The sequence below is a fragment of the Catharus ustulatus genome, chromosome 16 (genome assembly GCF_009819885.2).
Source record: "Catharus ustulatus isolate bCatUst1 chromosome 16, bCatUst1.pri.v2, whole genome shotgun sequence".
Taxonomy (NCBI): Eukaryota; Metazoa; Chordata; class Aves; order Passeriformes; family Turdidae; genus Catharus; species Catharus ustulatus.
Window position 1 is genome coordinate 16,214,893 of NC_046236.1, and position 14,905 is coordinate 16,229,797.

Genomic DNA, 14,905 nt, shown 5'->3' on the forward strand with positions numbered 1-14,905 from the left:
TGTGTCTGTTATTCTTTGAAATGTTGGTAAATGCCTGTTCTGTAACAGGTGTCTGCTGCCTTACAGAACTCATACTTGGATGAAGGCATTTACCAGCTCTGCCAAGTGTTTTGCTGTGTGAATTCCTTTTACTCCTTTGCAAACTTGAGCTGTGGGAGTGGAGGAAGGAAGAAGGGTTGTGGGGAGAAATTACATGCATGTAAAGGTAATGTAGACTTTGGATTGAAAGATGGTCTGACTTGTGTCTGCTCCTCTCTGCAGGGCATTGAAATCATGCGGACAGGGGGGAACTGCTCATGTGAAATTAGTGGTAGAATGGGACAAAGAAACTAAAGATTAGTAAGTATGAAGTAAAAAACCTTAAACTGTGTTCACCTCACAATTGCTGCTTGTGTGAACTGTGCATCCTTCAGCAAACATGAGACCACTCAAACTCCAGCTGTGCCCAGCCCCTGTGTGCAGGGCCAGCATGGGGAGCAGGGGGATGTGCTGGTAAATGTGGTGTCTCCCTGATGCAGCCTGTTTGTGAATACAGAAGAGGAATATATTCCAGACTCTGAAAGCGTCCGCCAGCAGAGAGAGCTTCATCATCAACCTCAGACCTGCACTTTATCTCAGTGTTTCCAACTGTACACCAAAGAGGAACAGGTAGATACACACTGTGTGCTCTGACTTGTCCACATGCTGCAGTAACTCCCTCACTCCAGAGCAGCTCTCTTCTGCTAACACTGATTCCTTGTGACAGGAGAACAGATTTGTAACACAAGACTGTTTATCTGTGCTGCTAACAGAGCTGCTCTGCAGTCAGAAGGTTGTGGGAGGTTCTGCTGCTGGGTTCTTTGCTGCCCAGATATTGATACAAGAACTTAGTCCTCTCTTTGGCAATTTCCTTCTGTGAAATATTATAAATATACAGGGTTAGGGCATTGTGGGTTCATGGGAGTGTCCTGGAGCAATTGTGTGTTCCCAGGTTTGAGCAGGGCTGGGGTGGACTGAGGCAGCCCCCTCAGTGACCACTGAGCTCAGTTCTGCAGGAATGTGGCTGCTCCCCTGCTCTGGGAGGCTGAAGAGACAGGAGTGATAATGTGCCACAGGCAGGCTGGGGAGGCTCTTGCCTGGCACATGGAAGCTATCTGAATTCCTTTAGTCTCTAATCTGCTCTACAAAGGGCTCGTCTGGAGGAAGTCTTTGGACTGAGCTGTAATAATTTGGGAGCCTCTCTTGTTCTTTCAGAGGTGGGGGAAGAGTTGTTTGGCAGCTTAAATCTCTGTGGCTGCTGAGTTCTCTAAGCACTGAGCTGTGGAGAGAGGCTTGGGGGACAGGGAGAGTCTTCAGTGTGTAACTGTGCTGCTGGGACTAGAGAGGAACAGGGTTCCCAGAGGGAACATCCGAAGTACACCTTTCTTCCTTTCTTCTCTCTGTTCTGATTTTTTTCTGCTTTTTTTTCCCTGTTTTTTACTTACTGATGGTTTTCTTTTGAGAATACTTTGCAGGCTGCCAAGCCTGCCTACTTTTTGCCTTGACTTTTCCTTTTTCTTCTGCACTTTTTAGGCACTGGCTTTTATGAGGTGCAAAAAGGTGCTCTGCACAGCAGCACTGGCTGAATTCTGCCTTGCAGCAGGAAGTGCCTCCTGAATGAGGCACACATGCCTCTGCTTGTCCCTTTAAAAGCACCATTGGGAGCCCTGCATTTCCAGTGAGCTTGATAAATGCTGGAGGGAGATGAGGCACAGGGGACAGTGTCTGCACTGGGCTTGGGGCAGCAGAGGAGCAGTGGTGTGGTGCAGGCTGCCTTGGAATTTGGAAAGCAATACCCACCCCTGCCTATTCCTTGTAGCTTGCCCCAGATGACGCATGGAGATGCCCACACTGTAAGCAGCTGCAGCAGGGGAGCATCACACTGAGCCTCTGGACCTTGCCTGATGTTCTCATCATACATCTCAAAAGGTTTAGACAGGTAAGGATGCCTGTGGTGTTGCTGTGTGATGTGAGTAATGCCCCTCTTCTAAAGAGCCATTCTGCCCTGTGTGTTCCTCACCTGGGCTTTTCCCTCTGCTGGCCTTGGCCTCTGCAGTCATGCTCTGCTCTGTGCACAGGAAGGGGACCGAAGGATGAAACTGCAGAACATGGTTAAATTTCCCTTGAGTGGCTTGGACATGACCCCTCACGTTGTGAAACGCAGCCAGAGCAGCTGGAGCCTGCCGTCCCACTGGTCACCTTGGAGGAAGCCTTATGGCCTTGGCAGAGACCCTGAGGACTACATCTATGACCTGTATGCTGTCTGCAACCACCATGGCACCATGCAGGGGGGACACTATACAGGCAAGTGTCCTGCTGTGCTGTCTGTGGTGGAGCCTTTCACAAAGAAACTGGTTCCATTTGTGTGTGGAGTCGCTGGTGGGAGCAGTGTCACAAGTTACAGAAGGTGAAGTGAATGGAGCCACCCCAAATGATGTTCTGTTCTGAGGGGTGATGTTGGACAAAGAAAGTCCTGAAGTGTAAGCTGTTTATTATGTTCTGGCAGCCTCAGGCTTCCATCTTGCCAGTCAGACTGGAAGATGATGCAAGAATAAATCTGTTCCTTGCATTGTCTTCTGAGCCCATTATAACAGATGAGTTATGTTAAATATCATACAGCAAACCTGAGAGCAGTAGGAGTGAGGGAGTCTTACAGTAATGTATTATTTCTTAGCATATTGCAAGAATTCTGTTGATGGCCAGTGGTACTGCTTCGATGACAGTGAAGTTCAGCAACTTTCTGAAAGTGAAGTGTGCAAGCAGACAGCTTACATCTTGTTCTACCAGCGGCGCACAGCCATCCCCTCCTGGTCTGCCAACAGCTCCGTGGCAGGTAAGCCCTGCTGGCACTTCCAGGGGTGGCTCTGAGTTGTCTTTCATGGATAGTTCATCCTGGAGAATTTTCTACCCAGCTCTGCTTAAACCCCCACTCTTGTGTCCCAGAGCTCAGCGAGGCTTGTCTGAGTCTGTGACTGTGTCAGAGGCCATGGGAGCTTTCCACTCCTTCTGCTAAGGCAGTTTGGGCAGGGAGGCTGCAGAGATGGGGGGAGCCCCTGTGCCCCCACAGGTGACTGCTCGGAGCTGCCCTTGTGCAGGACATCAAATTGTGACTTGCTCCTTCCCTGTGGCAGCACAGCCAGTCCTGAGGGGGCACCAGCAGTGCACATGTTGGTGGGATCCAGGGTGAGCTGTGGGTAGCTGCAGGCTGTGGTGTTGGGGTGGCAGCTGCAATGCCACCACTGCCTGCATGCTGGTATTGACAGCACACTGGCACAAGTGCAGTTCTGTCATAAATGCTCCATGAGAGTCAAACCCCATTCCCTTGGCAGAGTCTGGATGCTGGTGCCATGCAGGTCAGCTCTGAGCCCAGGTGCCTGTCAGAACCAGAACCAGGGCAGTGCTGGCTCGCTGGCTGCCAGGGCTCTGTGTGCAGCTGCTGCCCCGTGCCGTTGTCCCCGCAGGCTCGACGAGCTCGTCGCTGTGCGAGCACTGGGTGAGCCGGCTCCCGGGCAGCAAGCAGCCCAGCGTGGCCTCCGCCGCCTCCTCGCGCCGCACCTCCCTCGCCTCGCTCTCCGAGTCCGTGGAGCTCGCTGGGGAGCGCAGTGAAGATGATGGTGGGTACCATTCTGGGGGCTGCCTGTCTTTCTGATGCAGGATCCTTGCTAAAACAGCTGCAGAATCTGTGGTTACTGCAGCAGCTGAGAGAGGCGAGAGTTGGCTCGGTAGGAGCACGGGTGGGCTCTGTCTCATGTGAAAGGTTGGAGGAGAGCAGGGCTGGAACCTTCAGGAGCCTTTCAAGGAAAGCAAATGCCATCAACCTCTCTGTCAGGAACTTCTTGTGCTTGTGTTCTCTCTGGGTCTCACTGCATCACCTTTGCAGGGTGGCTGACACAGTGCTGACAGATTTAGCATAGGCACTAATTACCTGCTGGGAGGGAGATACAAATTCACTCATGTACACAAGTTACTGTTGAGTTCCTGGGTTTGCCTGGTTCATCCACACACTGCCTTGTAACTTTGGAGATCGTGGACCTTCATGGGTCAGTCAGCATTTGGAAACTGGTGTGGTGATGTCAGGGCGGCAGTTCTGTGACAGGTGTCGGGTCTGGCCATAAAAGTCACACTTCTAAAATACTTACATTTTGTGTTTCTAAATACAATTACATCACTTGATCTAGAGGTAGGAATCCTGCTTTGCCTTTCACAGAATGCTCTGGGAAATATTCTTTAATACACAATCATAATCCTAGCTGGTGATCTTGCCAGTTTCAAGGACTTTTGAGTTGCAAACCTTGTGTTTGACCTGCTGCTCAGGGATGAGAGAAGAATCTGGCTTATCAGTTGGAGGCTTCAGGGAGTTACTCCTGGGTGACCCCTCACAAATAAGTTGTTGGACACCTCCTTCAGCTTTTGTGCAGGAAGCTGTGCCTGCAGCCTGTGTGGACAGACACACAGTGTTGTGTGGGTGGGTTGCCTGGCTCTCCTGGGGAAATGTGGATGGTGGGGTGCAGCAGCTGCAGCCTTGGCTTTCCCACTGACACTGTCACTTGCTTCCTCTGCAGGAGGATTTTCAACTCGACCATTTGTAAGGAGCGTCCAACGTCAGAGCTTGTCATCCAGATCCTCTGTCACCAGTCCACTGGCCGTGAGTGAAAATGGTGTCAGGCCCTCGTGGTCACTCTCTGCAAAACTGCAGTTCCGCTCCAACTCCCCATCACGCTTCTCTGGAGATTCCCCAGTACATACCTCTGCTTCCACTCTGGAGAAGATTGGGGAAGCTGCTGATGACAAAGTCTCCACCTCGTGCTTTGGCAGCCTGAGGAATCTCTCCAGCAGCTACTTGGAGCCCTGTGACAGTCGGCGAGAGCACAGGACAGCTCGCAGAGCCCCTCTGGCTGTCATGGAAGGGACGTTCAGGGAAGAGTCCGTTGTAAGGACATCTAGCTCAGACCTTTCAGATGGCTATGGGAAAAGCTCTGTGCAGCCAGACAGGAATCACCCTGCTCTGGACCCTTTTGATAACAACAATCAAATCGCCTTTGTTGACCAGAGTGATTCTGTGGACAGCTCCCCGGTGAAGGAGGTGAAAGCTCCAGCTGGGACGGGGCTGGCTGCAGAGAAGGCACATGACACCCCTAAGAAGGGTCACAGCTCCAAAGGAGCTTCTGAGCCAGACAAAAGTTTGAGGAAGGGAAGGACAGTCTTAGCTCCCCAAGAGACCAAAGTCTCTCACTCTTCTCCTCCACTGAAGAGTTCTCAGAAAGCCTCCCGGTCCAGGAGTAAGACAGACTCTTCCAGGGTCAGCGGGCGACACGGGTCTCCTGCTCCCACTCAGGCTAGGAAAGACCACAGCACGAAGCCCCTGGAGGCATCTGTCCCATCAGCTCAACAGAAGCAGAAGTTAGGTTCCTCTCCATCCTCCACAGCTGCTAAGAAAACCCCATCAGGCTCATTGACTAAGGGCTCTTCCTCTGGGAAGAGCCGGACTTCGGACCGCAGCCTCAGCAGGGAGGGCTCCAAGGTCAGCCTGGGCTCGGACAAAGCGAGCGTTACCAGCAGCTCCAGGACGAGCTCCCCCCGTATCAGCCACTCCAGGAGTGACAGCAGGGCCGTGGACAGCAGGCACGTGCGCAGCTCCTCCATGGCCAACCTGCGCTCCCCCAACGCTGGGGCACGCTCTGGGCTCAAGAGGGACAGCAAGTCGGAAGAGAAGGGTTTGTCTTTCTTTAAATCAGCCTTAAGGCAGAAGGAGACGCGGCGGTCGGCAGACCTGGGGAAGACAACAATGCTTTCAAAGAAGACAGGGAGTGTCAGTTCCAAGTCAGGCAGTAAAAATGTGCTGGAGGACAAACCAGAGAAAGGCGGTGTCCCACCAGCCTCTCAAACCAATGCCAACATCACTACAAAAGAAAAACTTGTCTCAAAAGATGCCACATCTAACAAACATTCTCTGCTATCCAGTCGCAAGTCCAAGTCTTCCCAGCTAGATCCCGGAGTCCAGTCTCCTCCTTCCAGTGGCAAGCAGTCTGCTGACAAGCCGCTGAAGAAGTTACCTTCCAGCATGCAGGTGTCTGTACGGCCTTCTCTGGAACCTCAGTGAAATGCTGCAATCCAGGTGTCTTTTCTTCTGCTGAGAAGCTAATTTATTCTGAGCTCTTGTTTTTTGTTCATGTGCCTAATGTATGTTTTGAGGAGAAGTTAACTGCGAGTTGTTAAAGCGCCTTTGATTCTGCCATCAAACCAAATAGCCACAGGCAGCCAGCACTGGTGCAGTAGCCTAGCTGGAGTCATTGTTGAACATGAATGCAGCTGTCCCATAGCACTTGTGCAGGAGTCTCTGTCGAAAGTGCAACAGCTTTCTTCAGATCTGAGAGTCGGGACCTGGCCCCAGTTGTACTGACACTGTGTGCTTTGTAGAGCTGGGAACTGATATTCCTTGGTCTTGTTCTGGGTGGGCTGTGTCCACGCTGGTGTATGGCCTTGTTCTGAGCTGTGGAGGATGCGAAGGAAACTGGAGAGACTGTCGCTTCTTTCTGCTCTCAACTCTCTGTCCCTGCTCCCCTCCATTTTCAAGCTTTCTAAAGGGCAATATTTCAACACTAATGTTGTTTCTCAGGTATATACTCAGCCAGTATAGGAGGGACTAGCATTAGTGACGGACAGAAAGGTACCTGTGTGTCTGTGTGACAGATTTCATTTTTGCATTCCAACAGCAGGAAGTTTGAAATGGAACCTGCAGTTTTTGTTGCTGTGTCTATGAAGAGTTTTGCTTTGTCCATACTAAGGCAACCTCTGCCCTGTCCTGTTTAACTATTTTATTCTGAAACGCTCTGCTCAACACCAGAAGCAGTCCCTGGGCAGCAGCTGCTGGCCAGCTCGTCCTGTGGGAGCAGTGCCATGGGAGAGTTCTGGCCACACACCTGGATGGCCATGATGCTGTCAGGATGTTCAAACTCCTGGGAAGCATTTCCTAACGTGCTCAGACCCTTATCATAATGGTGTAATTAAGCCTCCATTATCTCTAGGGGTGAAGTTTAGATCAAGTGTCATGCTGCCCTCTCTGAGCATGCTTTGACAGACCCCTTTGTGTGGGTTGGAGGGGCTGTACCCAACCCCAGGCAGTGTCCTGTTCTCCAGAGCACTGTAGGTTCTTCCCTCTGGCATGCTCGTCCCCTCCCCATGGGTCTGGCTGCCACATGTCCCTCAGTGGAAGGTTCCCCTTCTTGTTTGGATGACAGCCTCCATCAGGGTTAAAACACTACATCTACTGATGTCTTTGTTTACATGCCCTTCTTACAGGGGAGATTCCTCAAGTTCTGTAAGGTTCTTCTTAAGGTGGATTTCTTAAGTCCTTTTACATATACGTGGTGTAATTCTTTTTTTAGAAATTCCATGAGTTTTTATTGGTGTGCTGCATATCCTTTATGACCACAGCCTGTGGTGTAGGCTGTGACAAGCTGGGCAGTGCACTGGCCATGCTCTCTGCTGAGCAAGGTCTGTGCCTGTCCAGTCCCATGGCAGAGCTTCTCTGGGGCACAGCTTGGGGCCAGGGACGTGTGTGCTGTCCCATCAGACAGAGCCCATAGCAAACTGGCCTGCAGGCAGCCTTGCCCCCAGGTCTGCTGGGCACCTTGCTGCTCTGTGATCAGATTTCTGCTCCCCACACACCTGCAGCAGTGGGAGGGAAGGGTTGGGGGTGGCTCCTGGAGTGTGTGTGGGGCTGGGCTGGGAGTGCCACTGAGCTGCAGGCAGTGTGTGGGGCTGAGCCCAGCTGCCATGTAACCCGTGCAGTGTCCTGGTGATGTCCTGCTGGTCCCCTTCCCCTGCCCCAGCAGTGCCCACAGCCTGCACATGTCGTGCCCTGACTGCTCCAGCCCGACCATGAGTGATCCCCCAATGCATTCCTTCACCCAGGCATTGTTTCAGTCTCTTGTATTGCAGCAACAAGAAGCAAAGATTGCATTGCTTGCTTCTGAAATGTATGACTTGGATTATTCTTGGATTATTTTCTGTTATATCCAGCAGAGCAGATAAGACTTGCTTCATATTGCAGTACTTAAATTACTCCCTGAAATGTTGATGTTGAAGTATTTGTTTAAGGTTTTATCTGTATTAAGGTCTTACACTGTCTTGGCTCTTCTCTTGTAACAACTCTTCTAGCAAGAATGTAATTCCAGTGGCTTATGCTGACTCGGTTTGGGATATTTAATAGACAGAACTACTTTCTGTGCATTTTGCCATGGACATTTGTGAAAGGTTGTTTTTATCAAATGACATTTTTTTCTCATGTCATCTCTCACTGAAGGAGTTTAAACTGGAAGCTGGTGTGTGGGTTTTGAGGTGGTTTTGCTCCTGTGCTGCATGCCTGACTGAAGGGAATTTGAAGCCATGTCCAAACCCATGTTTTAGCTGAACACCAGTTCAATGTTTGTGTCTGGAGCAAGACAATGGTGCTTGGAGCTCTCATTTGGGTAGAAGGGAGATGGAGGTCCTGATATTCCAGCAGCTGATAAAAGTAGTTGAACCTCTGCAATCCCATGAGATGCCAATCTCACTCTTTCTGCACATTCTCCATAATTCCTGATGCTAATTGTGCCAGCTCCAGCACTGTCTGCTCTCTTTGTGCTGCCAAACAGGATTTCTCTGTCCCTCTGGAGTGGCAGCTCTGGTGCACGGGCTCCCTGCTCTGCAGAGGAGTGTGAGCAGGCAGGAGGGGCTGCACTGGCAGTCCCCTCATCTCTGAGCAGGTGGGATGCTCTCCTCTCCCTGGGTTTCTGCTCAGGAGGGCCTGGCTTGGGCTGTCCTCTGGCAAAGTGGTTTGACTTGGCAGGGTGCACCAGAGCTCACAGGGACACAGGACACGCTCCCGTGTGTGTGCAGTCCCTGCTCCAGGTCTGGGGCTGCTCTGTATCAGGGCCACTCGTGGCACTCCACACCTCTGCCTGTCACACACCTTGCTTTTTGCACAGGAGAGGGCTGAAGGGTGTGGGTCTGGGAAACGCTGTTCACTGGAAGTGTTCATCAAAGCCTTGTAGCTGTTACAGTCATGACTCCATCAATGAAGTAGGAGAAATGTTTCTGAAATGGAATGTAGGTTATTACAGGCCCTGCTTAAAAGGATTTGGGGAAAAACCATCAGTCTTCTCTCCTTGCTTTAAAGCAGACTTATCTCTTGTCCCTTTCATGTGTAGGAGCTCCTGCCCATGGTATTGTGTTGTCCAGCTGCCAGGATGTGGCCTGGTACCAGGGAGCACTCGAGAGGGGGATCTGCCAAGTCCTAGATGCCAGCACCACCGTGGCTTTGCAAATGGATCCTTCAAGCAGCAATGGCTCGAGGCTATTCTGGAGCAGCTGCGTGCACATGGTCATGTTTTAAAGTTCCTGGTGGCCATCAGAAGCACTCATGGCTGAGGGGGAGGTGGGCTCTGCCTTCTCCCAGAGGCTGCTGCTGCCCAGGGACCCCCACCTCCCCTGGGTGGTGGCATGTAGGGCCTGGAAGTGTCTCAGCCATCCGAGTGCAGTGGGAGCAGCTGCTGCCAGGTGTGTCCTGCCCAGCCTGTCTGGGGATGGTGGGGTCTGGGACCTTCCTGCCAAGGTCCTGGAAGCACAGGTATGCCTTGTGGTGATGGGAAATGCCAAATGCCTGGGAAGGAGAGGCCCAGCAGTGCCCTGGTCCCAAAGAGGTGAGCTCCAGGCATTCAGGCAGTGTTTGCAATGCCTTTGGGTTGGAGTGACCTGCTCCAGTGTGTGACTTGCATTTCAGCCCAGTCCCTGGTGTGCCCCTTGCTCCTGCTCCTGGAATTGGCCCTCTGGGCGCAGGAGAGCAGCGCCTTCATTCCAGTGCTCAATTCCTGCAGGAGTCACCTAGAGACTTTTTTTTACCCTTTTTGGGCCGTGTCTTTTGGATAGTGTTTAGTAGTATTCAAGTTATAAGCACATTTTCAATGACGTGTATTGAAGAGGCACCTTTTATTTGTATTAATCACATTTGATAGACAATTTGGTGCCTGCAGTTCTCTGTAACCTGTGTCTCACTTAGGGTGTGTAAATTGTTAACCCTTTCAGACTTACTGAATATGGATTAATAAAAACAAGATGCTTAGGATAGAAAGCTAGCAGCTTAATTGCACTTCTCCCACTGCAAGTGCCCTCATTGCTGTTGCTGCAGGGGTTTTGCTTTCTGAGACTTGAGCATGGCCGCCCCTTTTCCTGGGTTGGAGGCAGCTTGCATGGCCCTGCTGTCCCCAGTGCATGTCCCTACTAACTATGCAAGCCTCTCACCCAGCTGTGGGCTCCAGAGCACTGCTTGGAGTCTGTGCTGCTGCCTCCTGCAGCTGCTGCTGGCACACAGGAGCATGTCCCTGGGTTCCTGCTTCCTTTGCACATCTCTGATCTTTCCTTTGCAGGATTCTGCGTTACTGACAAGGCTGGAGCGTAACAAGGTTAGAGGGATTGGAGCAGGGAAACGAGAACAAGCTGATTTCTCTTTTGTGTTGTTTTTCCTTTTGTTAGCAGGGTGACCTGCTCAGGGTTCTGTGTGTAGCCTGCTGTTGCATGCAATGCAAGGGGAGCTGTGCAGGCACACAGAGCTGCTCTCAGTGCCCTTGTGAGGGGAGCAGTTCCCAGCTGCCTCCTGCTGCCCACACTGCTCTCGGGCTTTGCCTTCCTGGGCCCTGGGCTGCCTGTCCGTGCTGCAGAGCGCTGGGTTGGGTTTGAGCTGTGTCCTGTGGCACAGCAGTCCCCAGGCAGCCGTGTGTGCTGCATGGCCTGGGCTCCCTGCAGGTCCTGGGCTCCTCCTGGTTCTTGGCCCTGCAGCTTCGGTGCCCTTCCCTGGGTCAGCTGGCATGGAGAGGGTTTGGAAACAACATTCCAAATAATTTTACTGTTGGGTTGTTTTTTTATTTTATTTTATTTTTAGTTTGGTTTTGGTTTTTTTGAATCTATGTCATTTGCCTACTAATCCAAAAGAATTTGGGAGTATCTAATGATACCTGTGGAGGGAACTGAAATTTAGTTTTAATCTGTGGTGAGATGAAAGTCCTACATGGTTTTCTCAACAAAAGCATCGTAAAGCAGTTACTATTAAGAGCTTTATTTTGTAAAAGAAAAGCACCTGAAGACTCATACAATGTCTGTGTTAGATCTAAAGGCTTAGGGACTCTGGTTTTTTAAAGGTGATAGCACTCAATTTATCTGCAAACAGTGTTTTTTAAAAGACACAGATTAAAACTAAGTGTAACCACCAGTCCCGGCTCACTCAGCCCTGCAGCCACAGCCTGGCCTCAGGCTCTGTGGCACTGGGAGTGCAATAACCCCTTTGGAGGTGCTAATTGCCTTGGGTAGGGTAACACTAGGGAATCCAGGCCACCGGAGGCTCCGTTATTGTCCTGTGGCCTTCCAGGTATGAATTTGTACAGATTTGCTCACCACCTGTGCCTCACCATTGGTTAAAATTGAATTTTAAGTCCTGTTGCAAATGCAATTTCTCTTCTGGACGCAATGTCGGATTTTACACTGGAATATCTACAGTTCTCAAACTGCATGTCACATCACTGTACCTGGTACAGGGACGTGGGGCTTTCCCACACCTTTGATATTCTCCTCTGTATTTTAATGTTTTTGACCTGTACAGTAATTGGAAAGCAGGCTGTCTACTTGGGGTTGAACATTGTACCATAAATTTTAAATTATTTGAGGACAACTGCATGAGACTGTGTCAATGCCTTTTATTATTTATTTGTATGTTTTATTATTCAAGGTGTATGCACTTTTAATATGCAGAATTTATATTTTTATGTTAAAAATCATTTTCTTTCAGAAAGAAGAGTTTGAATATGAGGAATTGGAATTAAGTGCAAAAAGGGGAATATGTAATAAAATACAATAAATTTATTACTAGGCATCCTGCCTGAGTGAGCGTTTTTCCAGGCTGCAGGCTTCAGCCTTGCAGTGTTCCAGCCCAGGATGGGGGCTTGGGAGCTTCCCTGTGTGCCCCAGGCTGCTCTGGGGACACCAAGGCCAGGGCCTGGCTGGGCACAGAGCTGTGTGCTGGGGAGGGCACAGGGCTCCTCCTGGCCAGAGCTGTTGCTGATGCTTCTCTCTCCACAGAGCATCAGTGCAGCCCTGCAGAGCGAGGCCCAGGTCCTGGCAGGGTGTGGGACTGCCCCAGAGCCCAGTGCTGGTGAGTCTGCTCTGAGCCCCAGGGCAGGGCGTGGGTTCTGCTTCCCCTCTGAGAGGGAGGGCTCCCCCTGCTCAGGCAGAGCAGGGAGTGTTCTGTGCATCCATCCATGCATGGCTCGTGCTGGGGCTCAGCCCCACCTGCAGGGGCTCCTCAGCCCCAGAGCAGTCCCTGCTGCCCCCACCCCATCCCTGCCAAGCTCCAGCCAGGAGGGACACATGGCCCCATGGCATGTGGGGCCAGGAGCCCCCCAGCCAGATCCCCACCTCCAGGAGCCCCTCAGGCCACCCCTGAGCATGGCCAAAGGTGTTGAGGGCAGGGGTGGCCTGAGGGGCCTCTGCCATCCCCAGATGCTGGAGGCTTGAAGCTGCTCCAGCTCTGAACTAACTGAAGACTCTTTTTCCTTCAGCAGGGTGTGCAGCAGTGGCTCCAGGCAGAGGAGAGAGTGGCTGCCAGATGGGAGAGTGGATGGGCTGCTCCTGCTGCCACCCCTCAGCCCAGCGAGGATGAGCGTGGAGCAAGGCAGGAGGAGGACAGGCTGCTGCTCCTGGGTGCTGAACAGAAAACCTCTGGCCGTGGTGGATTGGATTGTTTCCTCCAGCCCTGGGCTGGGAGAGCTCCAGCTGCAGGCACCAGCCCCTGCTGGACTGCCCTGTCTCAGGGCCAAGGGGGCATGAAAGGCTTTGGCAGTCCAGGGTGTCCTGTGGGCACAAGGACCGAAGATGATGTGTCCCCCACGCCTGGGGGCCTTTCCAGTGTGGACTCAGATCCTCCTGCTCTTGTGAGCCCTTGGATCAGTGCACTAAGGCTGGGTTGGGCTTCATAAACTCACCTTTCAACACAGTTTTTAATTCTCAAGGGTTCTTTGTGCATATTTCTGCAGGGAGGAGTGCTGCACAGGTGAGCAGCGTTATCAGTGTGTGCCCCATGCCCCTTCAGTGCTCACCAAAGTGGATTCCCCTCGTTCCCCAAATCTCCAGATGGCTTGTCCTGATCTCCCCTAGCCTGGGGGTGGGTACAGAAATGGTGATGTTGGTGTGTTTATCAACAGCTCTGCTGCATCACCCCTTGCCCAGATGGATCTTGAGGCACACGTGGCCCTGCAGGCCCTGCCATGGAGCCTTGTCTGTGTTTCCATCCATCCTGCTGGGAATGGTGAGCTGGAGCTGAGGAGCTGGAGCCTGCCCTGGCCAGTCACTCATGAGTCCCACCCCTAGCACGTACCAGAGGCACTGCTTCACATCTTGTGTAAAAATGGGGATGGCAGATGTTGTATTAAATCATGGGTCATCATTTATTTATAGGTGATTACATTAAAGAGAGATTAATATAGCCAAAGGCTTTGCAGAATTAGAGTTAATGTACTTGTGTTTATTGTATTTGCCAACATTTCTCCAATCCAGCTGGGTTTTTCTGGCCACAGGATTTAACAGAGAGCCCACTGCCATCCCTCAGCCTACCTGGGAGTGGGGTGAGAGATCCCTGGAAAACACTTGAGAACTTTGATCTTGGGTGATCAATTTATTGCCTCCCACTTTCTGAGGGTCCATGGCAGGACTTGGCAATGCTTGGAGTGGGGTTGGGAGGGCAGCCCAGGGCTGGGGCTCCCAGATGCTGCTCCTGGGCTGGGATTATGCTGTGTTTAACTGGGATTAGAGCGCTGCAGAGCTGGGCCAGGAACACCCTGTGTTTGGCTGGGATGCCCAACCACATGGGCATGGTTACTGGTTAATGGTGCCAACCAGGACAAGGTGCATAGAGTGGCTCTCTGCTGCTGCCTGGCAAAACCCAAGCTTTGGGAGGCTGTCAATAAATTGTAACACATTAGACACTGTCACCCCTACCCCTGGACTCCTAAATTTTGCTCTAATTGGAGTATTGCTTTTCCTTCCTCAGCACTTTTTCCCCTCGGCCAGGTATCGATCCTGGCTCTGTGGGGATCTGGCTAACTGTTGGCAATTTATGGGAACATAAAACTAGTCCATCGTAGAGGAAAAACCCAGCTTTTAATAAGAAATGGTGACATCAGCCTCTGGCTGATTCCAAGGTGGATTTACCATTTCACAGTGGATCCCCAGGTTGGGGGCACAGGGACTCTTGGGGGAAGGGGAGCATTAGAAGCCCCTTGTGCTGGGCTACCTTGTGGGCAGGGGAGGCCTGAGGGGCTTTTGAAGACGTGGGGGTCTCCTTTCAGGTTTCCTGTGCCCCTTCCCATGGTGGTTGAAGGTCTGGCTGGGGTCCCTTGGCCCCACAGGCCCTGGGTCCATTAAATGTCCCCTCCTTCCTGGAGCTTGGTCCCACTGCTGTGGGTGGCAGGAGCTGGGCTGGGACTGGAGGGCTCTGCTGCTGGGCAATCTCAACTCTTCCACGTGTCCTTGCTCCAGCTCCCCCAGCCCTGTGTGGGGCTCCATCCGTCCCCAGTGATGGATGCTGCTCCCTTTGTGGGGTGAGGCTGCTGGGGGATTCCCAGACCTGTGGGTTTTTATCCCACTGCTGTGTTCCTGCAGGTTTGGGGCTGTGGTTCCTTGGGGAGCAGGTCCCTGGGGTTGGAAGGCACCTGGCCCTGCCAGCCCAGCCCCGGCAGGAGCTGCTGAGCATCCCTGAGCCGCCAGACTCTGCGCTGGCTGTCACGCAGCGCCAGGGCGTGTCGTGCTGGGTGTCCCGGTGCTGGAGCAGCTGCTCTCCCCGCCATTTGCTGCCATCTAATTG

At 52.0% G+C, this 14,905-nt stretch overlaps 1 protein-coding gene across 9 annotated transcripts in view; it reads left to right on the forward strand.

The window, feature by feature from the left end:
- The window catches only part of USP31 (ubiquitin specific peptidase 31), a 28,972-nt gene extending 15,416 nt beyond the window's left edge, over positions 1-13,556 (forward strand). The window contains exons 10-18 of one of the 9 annotated variants that reach the window (XR_004419536.1): positions 262-339; positions 519-648; positions 1,838-1,957; positions 2,097-2,322; positions 2,693-2,851; positions 3,480-3,632; positions 4,581-6,634; positions 12,127-12,199; positions 12,606-13,556. Coding sequence is in view for 4 of the 9 variants with exons in the window: in XM_033073765.1 (XP_032929656.1) it covers positions 262-339; positions 519-648; positions 1,838-1,957; positions 2,097-2,322; positions 2,693-2,851; positions 3,480-3,632; positions 4,581-6,118 (2,404 nt within the window). In the remaining 5 variants the exon portion in view is untranslated. Of the gene's footprint in view, positions 1-261; positions 340-518; positions 649-1,837; positions 1,958-2,096; positions 2,323-2,692; positions 2,852-3,479; positions 3,633-4,580; positions 11,921-12,126; positions 12,200-12,605 lie in introns of those variants that run through there. The other 8 variants (XR_004419538.1, XR_004419539.1, XR_006163066.1 and 5 more) reach the window with 8 other exon arrangements.
- The last annotated feature ends 1,349 nt before the right edge of the window (positions 13,557-14,905 follow it).